A 17,824-nucleotide genomic window follows, 5' to 3' on the forward strand; every position below is an offset into this window, starting at 1 on the left:
CACAGAGGAACAAATTTCCTCATTCTCCTCTGGGAACACTGAAGCATGTCCTTGGGATGAGAACTGCTACTACAGGGGGGATGAAAGCAGGGACTTTGAGGGGAGATGCTTTAGGAAAATGAGAACTGCTGCACAGACCCCAGGGCACATCTCTGCAAACCTCTGCTGCCTCTGTGCTAGGTCTGACACCCCACAGCTACTTACAGAACTGGCTGTAGTGGGTCTCCATGAACAGCTGATCTTGGAAAGGAACAAGGGATAATAAAGAGGAAAGGGAAAATCAGACCTTTTTCTGCTCCCTTACGTGTCCTGGAACCAAACCTGTACCAGGAAGGGATTTCTTTCTATTTTACACTTCTTTGCCAAAGAAGGCTGGCAAAACACGGCGCCCATAAGCTTTTCCATGGGAAAGCTGCAGAGTCACCCCTGGCCTTGCTGCAGGGAGCAGCTGTCCCTGTGCTGCATTTCAGTGCCTGAGAGCACAGGAGCCATGGAGCCTGAAATCTGCTCAGTGCCCGTGCCACAGCTGGAGCCAGAGCTCGCTCTGCTAAATACAGCATCCCCAAGCTGGGAACTCGAGTGGGCCGTGTTGGATTGCACAGCAAAGCAATTTAAGCAAATGACTAATCCAAACCCTTCAGTTTCGTTCCTACTTTGGGCTTTGAAAAAGTGGCTGAAAAACATCAACCATCAATCCTCACCTGCTGTAACAAAGCAAACCCAGAAGATTAATTCTGCCATCCTAACACCAAATCGAGGCAAATCCAAACAACAAGACGGTTTACTGAGTTGTGCCAAGCCACTTGCACTTGGACATAGATCAGGACTTGTCGCATACAAAAGGCATGACATGTTCTTCACTTCCAGAAGGAAGGAAGAAAAATTACTATAAGATTACTCTAAGAAATTACTAAAAAAGATTATTTTTCCCCAGACTTCCTGGTACCTTTACTAAGTCAGTACTTTGAAATTACCCTAAGATTCCCAGAGTCTTAACAACTATTTCATTACAACACACATTGTAGAAGTGTGTAGAGGTACACGCGTGTCCATTACACTTAGCAAGTGCCAAAGTATTTGTTTTTACAATCAGAGTGCACAAAGAGTTCTTCATGCAGCAAGATCTCAGCCAACTAAACTAACAGGAACATTTAATTTGCTATTTGAACGCCCTGATTTTAAAAAATCTTTCCAGCTGACGTAACAGTGAATTAAGAAACATGTGACAGTAAGATCTGAAAATATTACACTGGATGTAACCATAACTGAGAGCAAAGTTCCACTTGATTAGAAATAAAGCCGATTTGAGGCTCGCTCCACAGAAAGGCAGAACATTCCAGCACTACCAATGGAAGTGCTGCAGTTGGCTGCAGCCTGGCAGCCTTTGTAAGGCAATCTGTGTTACTTTAGCAGCACAGCACGCCCAGCATCATACTTACTGCGGTGCCGGCTGCCGCAGGACACGGGGTGCCACGACCCTCCTTACCAGCACCCTGACTTTGTTCTTCCGGCCCACGCGTCACAAGAATCCTGAAGTGCTGCTGCCTCATGTTTTGATCTGGTCTGATTTTAAACAAGCATCCCTGCCCTTGAGGCATCCGCTCTACTGAATTGCTTCTAGGTATTTCTGCCCTGTTCCTGCTGTTTCCAGGCAGCTCCGAATTCAGCCCATCACCTGTGGGGCTAATTCCTTCTGCTGGTGGCTGGACAGGGTAGGAAGTACTCCTTTCCAGCCGTATCCGAGGGTACCTGACCAATCTGTCGCCTTTTGTTCCGGTAAAGCCAAAGTTACCTCCACCTCCCGTGCCCGTACTGCTTGTCTGTGGCTGCTGTAACTGGAGAACAAAGAACTTTTTCCCTGAATTTGCTGACAGATCTGGCACATGCTGCAAGGACCAGCGCCGGGGTTCAGAGGTGGGAGCACTGTTTGGAGCCTCAGGACCATAGGGAAGTAGAGTAACTTGAGGCACCTCAGCACTTGAGGCCCGATGCTGAATCCTCACCCCACTTATGTTTAAAGCTGAAGCCGCCTCAGTCGCTTCTTCTCGCCGGGCAGTCGGCAGAGCCTCCTCGCTCTGGGGATTAGCACTACAAACCATTCCACGGTTACAGCAAACAGTTCCATCTGTCTGCTGCCCCAGCTCTTCCAGCAGCCTGGCTGAAGAACCCTCAGCAGTCACCTGCGGAGCGCTCAGAGAAGAGCGCTTTCCGGCGGGGCACGCGCAGCGCTCCCTGAAGTCGGAGAACTTCCAGGGCAGCGTCTCCTCCGGAGAGTCCGGGGCCGCGCACTCGTCGGCGCAGCCGTCGGCAGCCTTGCGCTGCAGCGAGATCTGCATGGACGAGCTCCTGGTGGGGCGCGCGTCGACGCCGTTCAGCAGCTGCGGGATAAACATGGATGTGCTCCTCTTCAAGGAGCCCACCTCGTGCAACCCTCCATCGCCGCCATCGTCCGCTCCGTGCCGCGAGAACGCGTGCGGGCTGCTTCTTCTCGGCAAGGTGTGGAATGCCATGAAAAAGTCATCTTCTCTCTCCCGGGCCAGGATCTCCGATTCGGGGGCTGTGTTGCTTCTCCCAGAGCCAAAATGAAACCGCAGCCGATGGGCCATGGTTTGACAGAGAGGAGAAAAGGAGAGGGAGAACAGCAACAATTCAGGCACTGCCAGAAGTTAAAAACCAAAGACATAAACTCCGAGAAAAAGTGTCCCATCTGCCAAACGGTTAGCACTGCAGCCCTGGGAGCGACAGATAGCAGAAATAGCCCAAGTGGCAAGCGGCATTCCAGGCATGATTGGGCAGGAGCAGTCAGCGCTCCTACACACACGGTGACATAGGGTAGGATGGTGGGAGTCACGTGGCCTGGTTCCCCCTCTCCAATGTAAGTGTGTGTGAGGAGTTTGTTTTTTCCTTTTTTTTTTTTTTTCCTGTAATGCCAGCAAGAGCCTGAAACAGCACCTTCCCAGCTGCTCCTTTTCCATCAGGGAGGAGCGGCCCCAGCGGGAGAGCTCTCGCAGCTGACGGAGGCAGCGAATACACTCAGCACTGCTATAAATCTAAACCACATCAGATTCACAGGGCACACTTGGAGAAAGCACTTGCAGAAAAATGTAACTACAACAAAACACTTCCATTTTCTGTTAAAAGTTTAAGTCAACACCACATGCAAATGAGGAAAATTCTTTCAAGCATAACACTTTGGTGTGTTACAGCTCTGGGCTGTCATGGCAGAACAGGAATAAATACAACATGGTTATGCTTTCAGTTTTAACCACGCTCATAACACAATTAAGCAACAAACTTTTGCCTTTAAAAATCCCCAATAGCAATATAACCTGCAGTTCCCTTTGAGCAACTACAAATTACAAACAAAGCAATCATACATGTGGCAAAGATCTCTCACACAGTAAAACCAGCAGAAACATGCAGGAGAGCAAGACAGAAAGCTCCTTTTCCAGATTTACCAGGCAGTACAGGTGAGGAAAAAGCAGAGCTGGGGGTTGCATGTCCGTTTGTACTGATTTGCCTCAGACCCTGCACAGAAGTGCCTGCTCCTGGCTGGCCTCCAGCGAGGGAGGCAGCAATGCCACCACGCGTGGCACTGCCAGCACGGAGTACAGTTACACCCTCCGGGAGCCAGAAGAGCTCAGGAGGACAGGCAGACAGGATACACCAGAACGTGAAGCAACCACCCTAAATCAGCTCTGCTACAACAAAGGTACTCTGTGCCCTGAGGGCACTCACACGTGAAGGGTGCAGAAAAGAAACTCTGGTTAACCAGAAGCGCCGCTCCATCTCAGGGCCTGGACAGCTGTTCCCTGTGAGAACTGGAAAGCCTAAATCTTGTCAACAGCTCTGAAAACCTGTATGTGGCGGGTCAGTCCTCTGCCATCTGAACTCTGCTTGCAAGCAGCTTGCTTTCAAAAGCCAGAAAATTACCAAACCCAAGAGCAATGGCAGCTCAAACTGCCAGCAGCCAGCACAATCCCACAATTTTGTATATGGATTATGAGATGCAACAAAAATGTGAACAGCTCCCACCCAGCAATGGTCCTGGAGATTGCCTTGTAGAAGCACAGGTGTTGGTATTATCTTCTTTTTCAGCTAAAACATGTTACTCAATAACACAGTCTCTGCATCCAAAATGAGGCTCCATCACATTTACTCTGTTGAGATTGGGGAATAGCAAGGCAAAGACACCCGCAGAGACAGAGTGTGCTTTGGTAATTTGGGGAGAAGAAGGAACAAAGTCCTTCCAATAAAAGCCATTTAAGTATTGACAATAAGTATATGAGAGTAAAGCCAAAATAATCAGTTCAGTGTCTCCTCATTCTGCAAACACAACCTGATGGAAACCTGCTATTGCAAACGCCCCAAAGAAGTCACCTTGCCATAGACCTCCTGCAAGGAAACCATGGCTCCTAACCCCAGGTGCTGCCTTGGCCAGGAGGTTCCAAGCCCAAGGACAGACTGACTTTGGAGGCAGGACCAGAAGGAGAATACACACAAATTGGTCCAACAATAAAAAGTGCTGAAACTGCCAGGGTAAGGCCAGTACTGCACATCCAAACTCGAAAATCCAATGCAGTATGTCTGAAATGAGTATCCCAAACCTGTCATTTCCCAGCTGCCACTGCATATGAGCTTTTTCTCTAACCCACCTCCCTGTGGCACCTTTGCATTCCAATGGCACGTGGCAGTTTGAGTAGTGCAAGTGGTCATTATGATCATTATATACAAATAAATATGCTCCTGGTCAGCCACTGCAGAGGCACGGTGCCACTGGTTCACCAACTTACTTCCTCCTGAGGAAGATCCAATCATTCAGCAGCCAAGTCCTCTTTCTCCCCAGATTACAGCTTGTGTGGTTTTCTTTGCTCTTTATTTATTAGGAAGATAGAAGGAAAGAACCTTTTTGTTGAAGACAGATGCTTTTACGCTGTCTTTTTTTAATGAAAGTAGCTTTGCAACTCTGATCCTAACCTTCAGAAAGTAAGCTAGTTTAGTAAAGGTTACATTGCCCCAGCCCAGGAAATGTTAATTCCTGTTCTCATGAACAGAGATGGTGCTACAACGTTCAAAAGGCAAACAAACCCCCAAGAGCCATCCACCAGTGTGCCACTGCACTGGCTCATTTAACCCCAGATGTACAGAGGGACAGGGATGCTTTTCCCGTGGATCAGAACTGTAACAGAAGCTGTAACAGCAGCAGTCAGATGGTGAAAGCCTCCTCCAGAAAAGGAGGATCAGCCAAACGCAGTGTAAGACAAAACCCACAAACAACATGTGAGTGTTGTGAGGCAGAGATGAAACCCAAGGGAGCACCATCCTGCCATGGCCTCAAATCTTCACACAAGCATTGTGTGCACAAGGTGCAGCTCTGTAAGGTGATGCACCTCCCCAAGCAAGATGCAGAAGCACTAAAGGACTGGAAAGGGACACTAACACGATAAAGCAGCTGCTTTATCAGCAACTAAAAGGGTCAGGATTTTATTGGTTCGAAGTGGAGAGGCCTGCAGAAGGACAGAGTGAGGACAGAGTGCTGTCAGAGGGCTGGGTGAGGAGGACCATTTTGGTCTGACCCAGCAGCACACTACTTTAGTGCCCTTTTAGCCCCAGACTCAAATTGTTTTTACGCCTCTATTTGTGTTCCTTGGCACACTCACTGAAACAACTGTCTGAAGACACCTCTAGGCTGTGTTGTGTTTCTACCAGCTGTGGCACACAGAGCCTTGTGATTAGTGTAACACAACTGAGACAAGCACTCACCAGTCTGTTCTCATCAAACACCTCGAACAGGAGCCGATGGTTGGTTGGGTTTACCTGCGAGAAAATCCAAATGTCACTGTAAGTTCAGGAGCTGGACAATAACAACCTGGGTACCAGCTCAGGCAGCAATCAAACCAAGGTAATTAGGACAGGACTAACAGGTCTGACGTAAATCTTTACTTGAATTGGAGCACAAGAACCTTACTGCAACTGGGAAGAGCCTGGCAGTTGACATGAAAGCTTTTATTTGCTGTGCTCAGTTACTGCATTTCCCTGGCAGAGGAGCCCAGTCCCAGGCTGCACAGACTATCAGGGCTCCCTGCCTGATTGATTTACAAGGAGCAAGAGTTTTGCTGCATTTCCTTCAGAATTGCATATTCAGATATGTTTCTGACTGTCCACTGCTCACCACCTCTAGCCCATTCAGCAAGCACCCTTGGAACACCCAGCAGAAATCTCCCCAACACCTGAAAACAGCAAATACACCCCCAGAAAATTATTGACTTAAACTGAAGCAGAAAGACTGCCAACATTTAAAAGGACAAAATCAAACATAACAAGAACCCTGTCAGACAAAACAGCTGCTATTAAACAACAACAAGTTTTATAGTGTTTGATCCAGTTGATATATTTTTTCAGAAAATCTTTGCAAACCGGGTTACTATGACCAGCACGCTTAATTAAGAAAATTTAGAAATAATATACCACAAATCTGTGGGCTGGAGATGGATTTTACAGTTTTGTGAAAACCAGAGAACTGTGACACACAGAATAGGGTCTAAATTACTTTACAGGTCCCATTATTGCTGAGGACATTCAAGATGTTTTAACAGAGCATCTGTGAACTATACCAGAGGTTTTGCAGCAGTGTTGTGCATTCCCTTTTCCTGAGATTTTAGACCTGTATTGCTCAGCTGCAAACCCCAGAAAAGCTGTTTGGTGCACGTGTCCCAAGAGCACTCGCCATGGAACGTTCCAGTGGTGGCACTGCTGTCCCAGAGCTCCCCATCCTGGCAGCAGCTCCCGACAGACATCCACAGAACTCCCGGACCAACAATCCGCCACACCAGCCCTCAGCACTGCTCGAGATTAATGCTTGAAACCCCCTGAAATTCTGCCTGACCTGCTTCTGTGGGAGCTACAGCTGCACTAAAAGTCAGAAGTCAACTGTTCTTTGGAAAAATATTGTCTGCAACCGAGTAGCAAAGTTACTGCCCTTCACAATTATATAATTGCAGGTTGGGAAACAGTTTCTAAGGAACCCCGAGCCAATTCCTGCTGAGCATTCCATCCCCTCAGAAACACAACAGCAAGTACATCAGGGCAGGCAGGTCTTTGGAGTAAACATATCAACAAACAGAACATAAGATTAGCTGTACAATCTATTTGATAACAAAGAGAAAACAAGATCAGCTGTGCATGTTCTAATAATGACCGCAAATAAAGAGAAACTTACTCTGAAGTAAAACTCTTCATTCCATTTAGGGTTCAGTGTCTGTAAAAGAAATAACAATATTTACATCTAATGTTTACGTTTTCTGGTGTGAATTATAGAAACACACATGCAAGTGACAGTTTTCTAGGGAAATGAAAGATAAAGAAAAGCATGCAATAAAAGAAATTGAAAAATATATTGCCAACTAGAAATTCTCTATTGAGTTAACCAAATGTGGGAGGATATTTGAGTCAGATGATCTTAAAATAGACATTAAATATAAATAGAATTTGATGATTAAAAGACAAATCATTGAGAATCTATAGAAATAAAATCTGAAGACATTTCATTCTCAAGATTCATTTAAACCCAGACAAATTTTTTAAACACAAAGGTAACTTTAGGCCTACAAGAATATGCTCAGATTTATACCGTGAAATAAATAGAAAAATTTTAAAAACCAAAAAAAAAAACCTCCAAAAAAATAAAAAATAAAACCAGAAGATAAGATTATTCTTTGGAATAGGTAAGATATTCTTCCCATGTCCTCCCAGGCCAAGGATTTTAATTTTAACAACCTGACTAAAATGCACAGAATGAACATGCATATAGATTGCCAGCTGAAGTGAGCTCAAGCATGACATAATAAATTGACAAAAAAGACAGAACTACAAACAGTAATCTGGGCAATTCAAGCTTGGGTAAGTATAAAAACAATTGGACAATATGTCCAATGTTTTTGTGCTCATGCCAAATCGTTCCCTCATGCTCTCACACAGCAGAGATTTACGGGCAGAGCTGACAGGAAAAATTGGCTTTCCACCCACGACAATTCTGTTCTAGCAGAGAAGGGGAATCTTGGCTGTTTATCTTACTCCTTGCTATAGATCCAAGAGATTCCTCATATGCAGGACATGGGGGCTGACTGTACTGCATCTCTCTACAAACTGGGAGTACAGGAGCTCATGGCAGAGCAGGAAATACTTCTCTGAAAGACCACTCTAAAGGGCAGGTGAATCAACGACAGGAAGAGTAGGGACGGGCTTGTGGGCGGAGAGAAACTTTCAGCTGTTTTCCCTGAAGGAGCACAATGTATCCAGCAAACCATAAATTAAAGGGAAGCAGCAAGGAAAACAATGTTACATTCTAACCACTTGTCTTCATCAAATGCTACTGCTGTGGCAAGAGGCGGTACACACAATTTAGCAAACAAAGCACTGGTTAAACACGGGATATTCCATCAATTCTGAATGCTGCTTAACCACAGAGTTCAGGGAAATCTGATGGACAAGGCAGCAGAGTCTTTGGTAAATGCCTGGTAACTCACAGAAATCTGTCCCACCTTTACAGGCCCCACTCTTAGTGAGCTGAGCCAGAAAGTGCAAACTTATCTTAGTGCCAGCAAAGGAGAAGGAACTGCAGGAAGGGCTCCATACAGGACACGAGCAGGGAAACAATAACAAAAACCCAACCTCAAGAACAGCTACATCCTAAAAAGGGCAAGTGCTGCACACATAAAAGACTGCCAGGAGTCAAGCTGAGCTAGGCCTTCCTCGGGTACTCAAAAAAAGGTTTTCATTCAACCCTACACAGAAAAGGAGGACATGGAGAGAAATGATGCTCCTGAACCCCAGAGCTCAATGGGGAGACTGGGCCTTCTCAGAGATGGAGATATTTTTAATATTCCATATGGAAAGGTAGAACTCTTTGGAGCTCAGCACAGTCAAGGTGAAGAAATTGAAGAAACTGGATAATCTTAATCTGAATTTTTAAATTCCAGCAGGTATTTAAAGAACACACTGACCACATTACAGGATCAAAGCCAGCAAACAGCAAATCCAGCTCTGCCTGCTTCAGAGAGAACCTTTTCAGCAGGGCATTCCAAACACAGCTCCAAAACTAAGTACAATCATTAATCTAACCTTACAGCTGCATTAACTATGGAGGGAGATAAGCTGAAACAAAAAAACCTCAGAAATTTAACCCAGGTAGATCGTGCCACATGAAGCTAATATTCTTGTGGTAACTTTATTTTTTCAGAGCAAGGAAACGATGTGCATTTAATCCCTTTGGCTGTAATGTCCTGTATCCTACTGCACAGTCCAGCTGTGCAGTAGGATACAGGACATGGAAAAGGAGAACAAAAAGGGAACACTGCAGTTCCTTCTGCTGTCCCAAAAGCTCTCCTGCAAGGCAGTGCTGCACAAAGTTACTCATTCAACTGAGAAACACATAAATGAGGAGAAAAATGAGAAACTTGTGAAGGGTTAGACACACTTACAGAGCTGAAGGAGGTAACTGCCAGTCAGTCATTCCTCAGATTGACTGTACTCAGTACTTGTTTAATGATTTTAACTCAAAATTGAGATATGCTAATGATGTTTGCTATTTACAAAATAGAGAGAGGATTGCAACTTGCACAGGGAGAACTCTGCCTTGAGATGAAATTTAACAATTCAAAGCAGAAATTACCAACATATGGGTTAATACCACTATTACAGAAATGACTGAGAATGTCTGGGCTTTAACTGACAGAGAGAAGAAACAGTTAGGTGCTGTCTCCAGGCCAGACACACAGAGTCTGAACAAGTGCAGGCACTTGCTCTCAGATTTTGCTTAGGAGACAACCACATTATCCAGTTGCTAGACATGCATGTAATGACTTTAATTAGTGCTGCATTATGTTATACAATTGTGTTCCAGTGTTCTTAACCCTTCCAAAGCCATGGAATTAGAAAAAGTATATACGTACCTTCTTGATAGTTTTTGTCTGCACAAGAGCAAGTTCTCTGTTCTCATCTGCTACATACAAGGAAAGTTTCACATACGGGTCACTGCAAAAGAAGACATCAGAGTTAATGGCCTGCAATTGTACAGCCAAAGAGCACTGCAGAAGGAATTTTTCATTTAACTGGGTAACAGCAGCACCTCCAAACACCTCTAGTGGAATTGCCTTCAGTGAAAGCTCAGAACTCTGGTAAGCTACTGACACACTGAAAATGAGTGTTTGAATGTTAAACCCTGCCCATAGCAGCAGAGATCACTCCCTGCAGCTCTGTCCCTGCTGGGGGCAAGAACCACCTGCTCCCACACAGCTCCTGCCCACAGGCATGCCCGTGGCACTCCTTTAAAACCAGGCAGGGAAAAATGGGAGCCGTGGGGTTTGGAAGAGACTGGCTGCAGCAAACCCCTGGAGGCTGACACAAGTGCAACAGGAAGCATTTTGAAGCAGTGGTTATAATTGTTTTGAACCATAAAACCAAGCTGCACAGTATCAACAGTGATTCAGGCAGACAGGGCAGAGAGCAACCTGCTCTAGTAGAAGCTGTTCCTGCCCACAGCAGAGGGTGGAACTGGATGGTCCTGAAGGCCCCTTCCAACGCAAGCCATTCCATGGTTCTGTGCCTTAAGCTGGGAGAAAGAGCATCCTGCAGGAACAGATCAACTTCACACAGGTACAACATCAGGAGGTGGAACCAGAGCAGAGCCTCTGCTTGAAGGGGAGAAAGGGGTGCCTGAGTAAAACCAGGACCCTGACCTGCTCTGGTGCTTCCCTCTCAAGGCTGCAGCACACTCTGCTGGATGGTGACCCAAGGTTTCTTGAAAGCATCAACAAGAGACACTCACAATACTGCCCGACACTCAGATCTCCCAACCAAGTCAGTGAAATGCTGATACTTTTTGAATTTAAGGAACTATTTTGTGACAGTATCACTGCAGAACAATCAGCACTTGCATGTTCATTATACTGGATGTTCCATATATCGAATACAAAATGCCACAAAGGTGGAAACAAGAATAAACAGGACATCTTGTTGGATTGATTATTCCTATCAGTGGATGCACATAAATGCATCTACTTAATCTGCATTAAGTTGAGGGTTAAGCAGCAAGGTTTAGAAGAAAGCAAAGCATCATTGTGATTATAAAGAAATGCTGGTACTGCTTTGAATTCCTAATGTACCACACTCATATTTACAGGTATCCTCCCAGATTTGGGTTATAAATCCATACTTGGGCAATGTTTTTTTCAGGAACCCTTAGAAATACTGCAATTTTTTTAGTGCTAAAGTAGCCTGGAACAATCTTCTGCCTACGGAAAATGAAAACTGTGGCACAGTGGCAAAGATTATTTTAAAAATCTATTTCTATTTTAAAAAAACTAGAGAATAATCAAGTTTAATATAAATTTCAGTAAGGAATTTTTGCTTTTACTGAACAGACTACTGACATCTCTGCCTGCTCTAAAAGCGGGACAGAGTGAGTCAGACTGAGCTGAGCAGCCAAGCTCTTGGTCCTGAAGGTGAAGTTGGAGTTTACCCAAAGCACTGGATATTTGAGACTGTTTACTTACATGCATTTGTTTACTCAAAACGAACTAGAGAGTAAGGAGAGCTGACACTGCCCCACGTGGAACTGTCTCACACAGCCCTGCACCGCAGCCACCCGCTCTGCCCCCCAAGCTGCCCAGCCCCAGTGGCAGACCAGCTCTGCATGAAGCTTGCACAGGAACACAGCACAGAAGGGGATTTAAAAGGGCATGCAGGAAAAGCTTAGGAGTGTAAGTGACACTGGATGAGCAGAACGAAGCCCTTCCACTCACACAAATAACATCATGTATCTGACACGTGGAACTGACAGTTCTGCACCTTGCTAGGAAAGCTCACTGCAGAGGTCACTTGGAGGAAAAGCACTGAGTTTGCCTGGGGAAGGGGATAAAGGACTGAATGTGGAAATGTCACAAAACAGAAAACTACAAGTAGAAAACTTTCTCTACATCAATTTTGACATGGTACCAGTGCTAAAATGCCATGTTAATGAAACCTGCAGCACAACAAATTGGTAGTCATGGACTGCTAGGAATGTGTTAATGTAGGAAATACCCAAGTGGAATCTACACGGTGTTCTGGTAGAATCACTGTAACACCAGAAAACGGATACAGGAAAGGAACTGCAAGCCTGGAGCCTGGGGACACTACAGATGGCCAGCCCATCCCCAGAGTTCCACTGGCAGCACTCAGAGAGGGACACCAACACAGGGGCACGACAGACTGACGGAGAGCTGCACAATGCAGTGCAAGAGGCGGCCCAATGGAAGCCAGTGATAACAAACCTACATCTAGGGCAACAAAGAGACATTTCAAAGCACCAAGTCATGTTTAAAAAGAGAAATGAGCCCAGTCACCATCATACCAGTGACTGGAGATGAAGGGGAGTTGATTTGTGGACACCTATCTGAAATGCTCCTCCCTAAAAAATTGAAAATTATTAAAAGCACCAAATCTCATCTATCCAAACACCAAAACCTAAAGAGAAGATCAGCACCTGCCAAGATCAGGAGAGCCCTGAAACTGATAACAGTTCTCTAGAGAACAAAAGGGAATCCTAAGAAAACTATGCTAATAATCAAAGTTATATTAATCACAACTTGGTACAAAGAGAGTTTTGCAGAACAGCCATCAAAACAATCTGAGGCTTTAAGAAATCCTTTTCCTGACCTCAGGAATCCCTCGGACTTCCAGAATTAGCTATTTGCCATGGTTTTGTCAACTTGCAGTATTTGGCATTTTCTTAAAGCTCAAACAACTGTAGATATATAATTATCATCTTTCATTTGAACCTCAGCATGGAAAGGCAGGGTTCCAGCTCTTCTTCTGGAGGACAACAAAAGCACTGATGACTTAATAACTCCAGCAAAAAAATCTCGAGGAAGATCAGCCTCCTTTAAAAATCACATTACTTTAGAGCAGTGTGAAACTGGGGCCCATGAACAGTGTCCCATTTGTTCACTTGAGTCAAAAATCACTTTTGCTCTATACTTTTGAAACAGTTTTGAAAGCAAGTCTCAAACTAGCGTTTGCCAGTGACATGATGTATTATTTACTTATTTTAAGCTCTAAAAGAAGGGGGTGGAGAGCACAGGCACATGTGAAAGAACAATGGAACTACTAAGGCCTACATGGCTCTATTTTTATTTTAAAAGCTGAAACCGCCTCCCCACATATAAAATTTAGTAACACTTGTTATGCAAGTGCGTGAATGCCAGGCTTGTCACATGCAGGCAAACTTTGCATTTCAAAATAGCCCGACTAGTTTCCTTTGGAACAGTCTTGCACAAGATAATTTTGCTTCTATAAGAAATACAGAACCATTCCCTTTGTGCTACCCCTTTTCTGCCTCACATATCTGAAAGAACTGATCAGCAGCTCCTGTAATTCTGGCTGCAGAAATACCAGCACACTCCAACATGAAGGCAGAGAAGCCTCTTTCTCAAAGCCACATCCCAATCTGATTCTTTCCCTGGTCTTGAGGAGACCACTATTTGGTGATCAGGTAATCTTCATCCATCCCATTTCCCAGCCCCTCACTCCACCCAGCCTAGCTGCACTCTCCTCAGTGCAGGTATACATAGAACAACACCCTTATGGAGCCCTTCAGGCATGTGCCTCCTCGTACTCCCAAGTCAGAGAAGTTGAATGTTCCAAAAATCCCCAAAATGAGCACCTTCAGCTTTCTGTCAAGAACAGCAGCAGACCTCAGGCCACCTCCTCCCCACAGGACTGGGATGGCTGAGGGCCCTGGGTTTGCCTGCTTTGGGGATCCCTCCTGCTGTGGGCAGGTTTGGAGGCAGATGTGCCCCGTACTCAGCGCTGCAGGGACCGACCTGCTGCACACAGACACCCTGGCAAACCTGCAGACTGAGGGCTGCATGAGGGGAAATGTGCTTTCACACACAACATGCCTTCAAGAACACCACTTACAAACTCAGATCAGTAACGTACGCTGTCCTCAAAAACATTCATCTCAAGGAGTCTCCACAAAATTATGGGAGCCCTTGGATAGCAGTTAACATCAGGGCTGAAAAGTAGGTCATGCTTGGCAAAAGGAAATTCTGTGAACCTGGAAATGTTTTTCAGAATCATTCAATCATACCTAGAGAAACTCTGACTGTGCATGCACTTAGGGGAGCTTTAAAAACTACAATTTTTTTTTTTAACTCCAATGTTTTGCTTAGTCACTTTGAGATCCAAAGAGATGAGGGAAACAAATTCCCAAAACATGCATCATCAAAGAAGATCAGAATTACAATGAGACACTTCTAGCCAAGCTTTATGGAGAGCAGTAAAAACAATGTTCTAAGGCAGAGCTTCTTACAGTCGCTGTCATTTTACCCCGATAACCATCTCCTGGTGACTTGCCCCACTCCTGCCCAGTAAGGAGAAGTGCAATAAGAATACACAGCAACTAACTACAAGGAATACTCCAGAGCACACTGGCTGCGTTTGCTCCCTGGTTTTATTTCAGCACGAGCCTTCTGGGTTTCATCTTGCTGCCTGTACTGAACAACATCCAATAAGAGTTTTTCTCAAAGAGAAGGAAGATTTTGACCTCACTGTCATACAAGTCTCATGCCCTGTGACACAAAGTGTCCAATCACACAAGGATAAAGGAACATCAGCTTCTGAAAAGAAAACAAAACCTTACCTTACCCTTCACCGCAAAGCCAAACTTGCAATCCATTGCGCCCAAGCATCCCAAAATCTCATTCCTGCATAAAAAATCCCAGAGTCCTTTTACAGACCTCCCATTTCCCTTCTAGTGTTTTATTTTGCAAAGAAAGGCTCACACTTCTGACTCTACAAGAAATGTAGCAAGGCTTTACCAAAGAGCTGCTAGAGAAAATGACTCACATCATAGACAGCTGCGAAGAAGTGCCTGTGGATGAAAAAAGGAGTTAAAAATTATACCTCAAACCCCACCTCCAGTGTCTCCACCTTCCTTTACCATGTTATGTTCTAATAAGGAGTAACGAGATTAATTCCTGTTGTATTCTTGCTCTCTTGGAAGTCTCACAGAGCATAAAGAATATTTAAATCTTCCAAAACAGATGGGAGTGTAAATATGGGGTTTTTTTCCTGCCTTAGGCCTTTTTTTTTTTGCAAAGGTTAAATAAATGCTCTGACAGAATATGCATACATCAGCCCCTGGAGCTGAGGGGCTGATGTATGCATAGATCTTCCTATGCCATTTCACACTCCCAAAATATCTTAACAAGTTCCAAAATCCAGCGGGGGTGGGGAAGGAGAGAGAGAACTCCATGACACCTGGCTTTTGGAAGAGAAAAACTCAGCACAGTAGTTCTGCCTTAAATATTTAAGACCAAAATATTTTCCTTAGATGATTTTATTGGCATGCCCTTTTTTCTTTTAAAGATACCAGATTCAGGTAAACTCACAGATGACAGTAGAGAGCAGGCAGGTGGGAAAGCTGAGGAGCTGAATGCAGAAGCTTCCTTTCTTCAGGTAACAAGAAACATTTCATGTTTCTGTATTTGTACAATTTTTCCATTAAGCAACTATCTGATGAGAATTATTTTTCACTACGACATTATAACTGTCAGGAATGATTACCAAGTCCTCTTATTAAGTAGCAAGACCACATCCTCGAAAAAGCAGCATTTCTCCATTTAAAGCTCCTGAAACACAGACCCAGCGCATCCTAAAGACCATAACATGTAGAAAAGGGTAGAAAGCTGGTGATTTTGGTGAGAAGCCTGAAAGCCCAATTTGGCTGGAAGCCATCGAAACTCTCTGGTGCCCTCTGCTGCCAGGCACAGCCCCGGGCCCGCCGGCGCCGGGCGAGATCCAACACCCGCACGGATGTAAAGGATGCACCGACACCTGGCAGCCCAACAGTCACGTCACACACCTGTATGAGCATCAGCATCACGGTTTCACAACCAGAACTATCGATTAGCCGGCACATCTCTGCCGAGCAGGCTTTCCTCTCTGCCACGCTGGCCACAGCTGCAGACAAGGCCTCCTTCCCAGGCAGGCACACACAGCTGGCTCTGCAGCGAGCAGCGACTGCTCATCTCAGCATCTGCCCGCGGCTGCTCCCTGCGCCCCACGGTGTTTATGGGAGCACACTTTATTCCAGGGAAAGCACGAGCCACGTGTGCTGGCTGCTTTCTTTCCCTTCCCACGCTGTTAATAACATTTCATTTCCACTACACTGGAGGAACTTCCACTGCAAATCAGCTAGAAACAGGAAAAAGCAACAACAGAGTATGAACTCTCCCCTACTTGAGCAGCTGCCCTCTAGTCAAGTGGCTCTGGGAATTCGGCCACAGGTCTGCTCCACCTCGGGGGCCTCCCTCGGCCAGGATGCACACAGCACCCTCCCCCTGGCACACGTGCAAGTGCTGAAGAGGCATTCAGGAGCCAGATTATGTTTTTTAATTGATTGATTAATTTACGATAGCACCTCCCTTCAATGGATTTGCCTCTGCTCGTCAGGGGAGCCATCGGTAGGAGAAGGGGAACAGGCTGTTAGCCAATCCAGTTCCAAGGCAGCACACGGGCTGGAGGAGATAGCTCCAGGGGTACAGCTATCACCACAGTTTCTCCAGCAGTTAAAACCAGACATACCATAACTCAAAGGGGACTAGAAAAGTGATAGCAGACTTAAAAGAATAGGTACAGGGTAAACATCTGCCATCTTTGTCACCTGCAAAGCCACAGCCACATGTGCTCTCCTCCCATCATGAACCACAGTGACAGGACACACATGAATTAAAGAATTCAGCCATATTTCAAGCAGCCTTGCTCACAAAAGGAGTATACAGCACAACTTACAATCCTACCAGCAGCCTGAAGCCTGCCTTCCCCAGCTCCATCATGGATCCTGGACACATGAAATCAAACCAGAAAAAGGGCTTTTCAGAAAAGACCAGGTAAAACCAATATGGGTTGCCAACCCAGAGGCAACCCATAACTAATTCCTGTGTCATTAGAAGCACAGCTCCCCAACAACGGAAAACATCTGCAATTTTAACTGAAAAGCACCTTACATATTCAACTTCCAGACAGCCACAATTTTTACTTACTTCATGATTTAGAAGGCAAAATACAGTAGCTAAGGCACCCCATCAACTGTACATTTACGGGATACACACAATCTGAGCTCAGCCAGTACTTGGATTATTGTATGAAATTTATTAAGACACTTCAATTAGGAAGTTAGAAGGAAATAATGTCAAACATCCACACACGTAAGCTGACACTGAATTCACAAAATCCCAATCTGCAGTATCTACAGTTCACCATCAGTACACATCACAGACTTGTAATTTTACAGGGCAAACTATAAAGCAGGTTACAGACCCCCAGTTCCATCTACACTAACCAGCCCCTTGTGCCCACCTCCACTGCACTTATGCAGATGAAATGCCCCACATTTAACCATCACCTCGGGGTGCTCACACTTACTAATCAACTCTACATTCTAGTTGCTTCGTGTCATTGCAACTGTAATTCCATACATTTCTGAACTAAGAGGAGAATCATAGGAAGCTATGAGGTAGGAAAACCCCTCCAAGATCACTGAATCCAGCACAAATCCACGTCCCCAACTGCTACATCTGAATGGCTTTTAAATCCCCCCAGGGATGGGGACTCCACCGCTGCCCTGTGCAGCCGTGCCAGGGCTGGCAGCCCTTTTGGGAAAGACATTTTCCCTAACAGCTAACCTAAACCTCCCCTGGCACAACCTGAGCCCTTTCCTCTTGTCCTGGGCCTTGTTCCCTGGAAGCAGAGCCTGACCCCCATCTGGCAGCACTTTCCT

At 45.4% G+C, this 17,824-nt stretch overlaps 1 protein-coding gene across 9 annotated transcripts in view; it reads right to left on the reverse strand.

The window, feature by feature from the left end:
• The window catches only part of NEDD4L (NEDD4 like E3 ubiquitin protein ligase), an 83,805-nt gene that overhangs the window by 40,460 nt on the left and 25,521 nt on the right, over window positions 1-17,824 (reverse strand). For 5 of the 9 annotated variants that reach the window (XM_059847761.1, XM_059847763.1, XM_059847758.1 and 2 more), the window contains exons 3-5: window positions 9,951-10,032; window positions 7,220-7,258; window positions 5,764-5,817 (exon numbers count right to left, since the gene is read on the reverse strand). In XM_059847761.1, coding sequence (XP_059703744.1) covers window positions 5,764-5,817; window positions 7,220-7,258; window positions 9,951-10,032 — 175 coding nt within the window. Of the gene's footprint in view, window positions 1-1,439; window positions 4,874-5,763; window positions 5,818-7,219; window positions 7,259-9,950; window positions 10,033-17,824 lie in introns of those variants that run through there. The other 4 variants (XM_059847757.1, XM_059847756.1, XM_059847755.1 and 1 more) reach the window with 2 other exon arrangements.

Source organism: Haemorhous mexicanus, chromosome 5 (genome assembly GCF_027477595.1).
Source record: "Haemorhous mexicanus isolate bHaeMex1 chromosome 5, bHaeMex1.pri, whole genome shotgun sequence".
Classification (NCBI taxonomy): Eukaryota; Metazoa; Chordata; class Aves; order Passeriformes; family Fringillidae; genus Haemorhous; species Haemorhous mexicanus.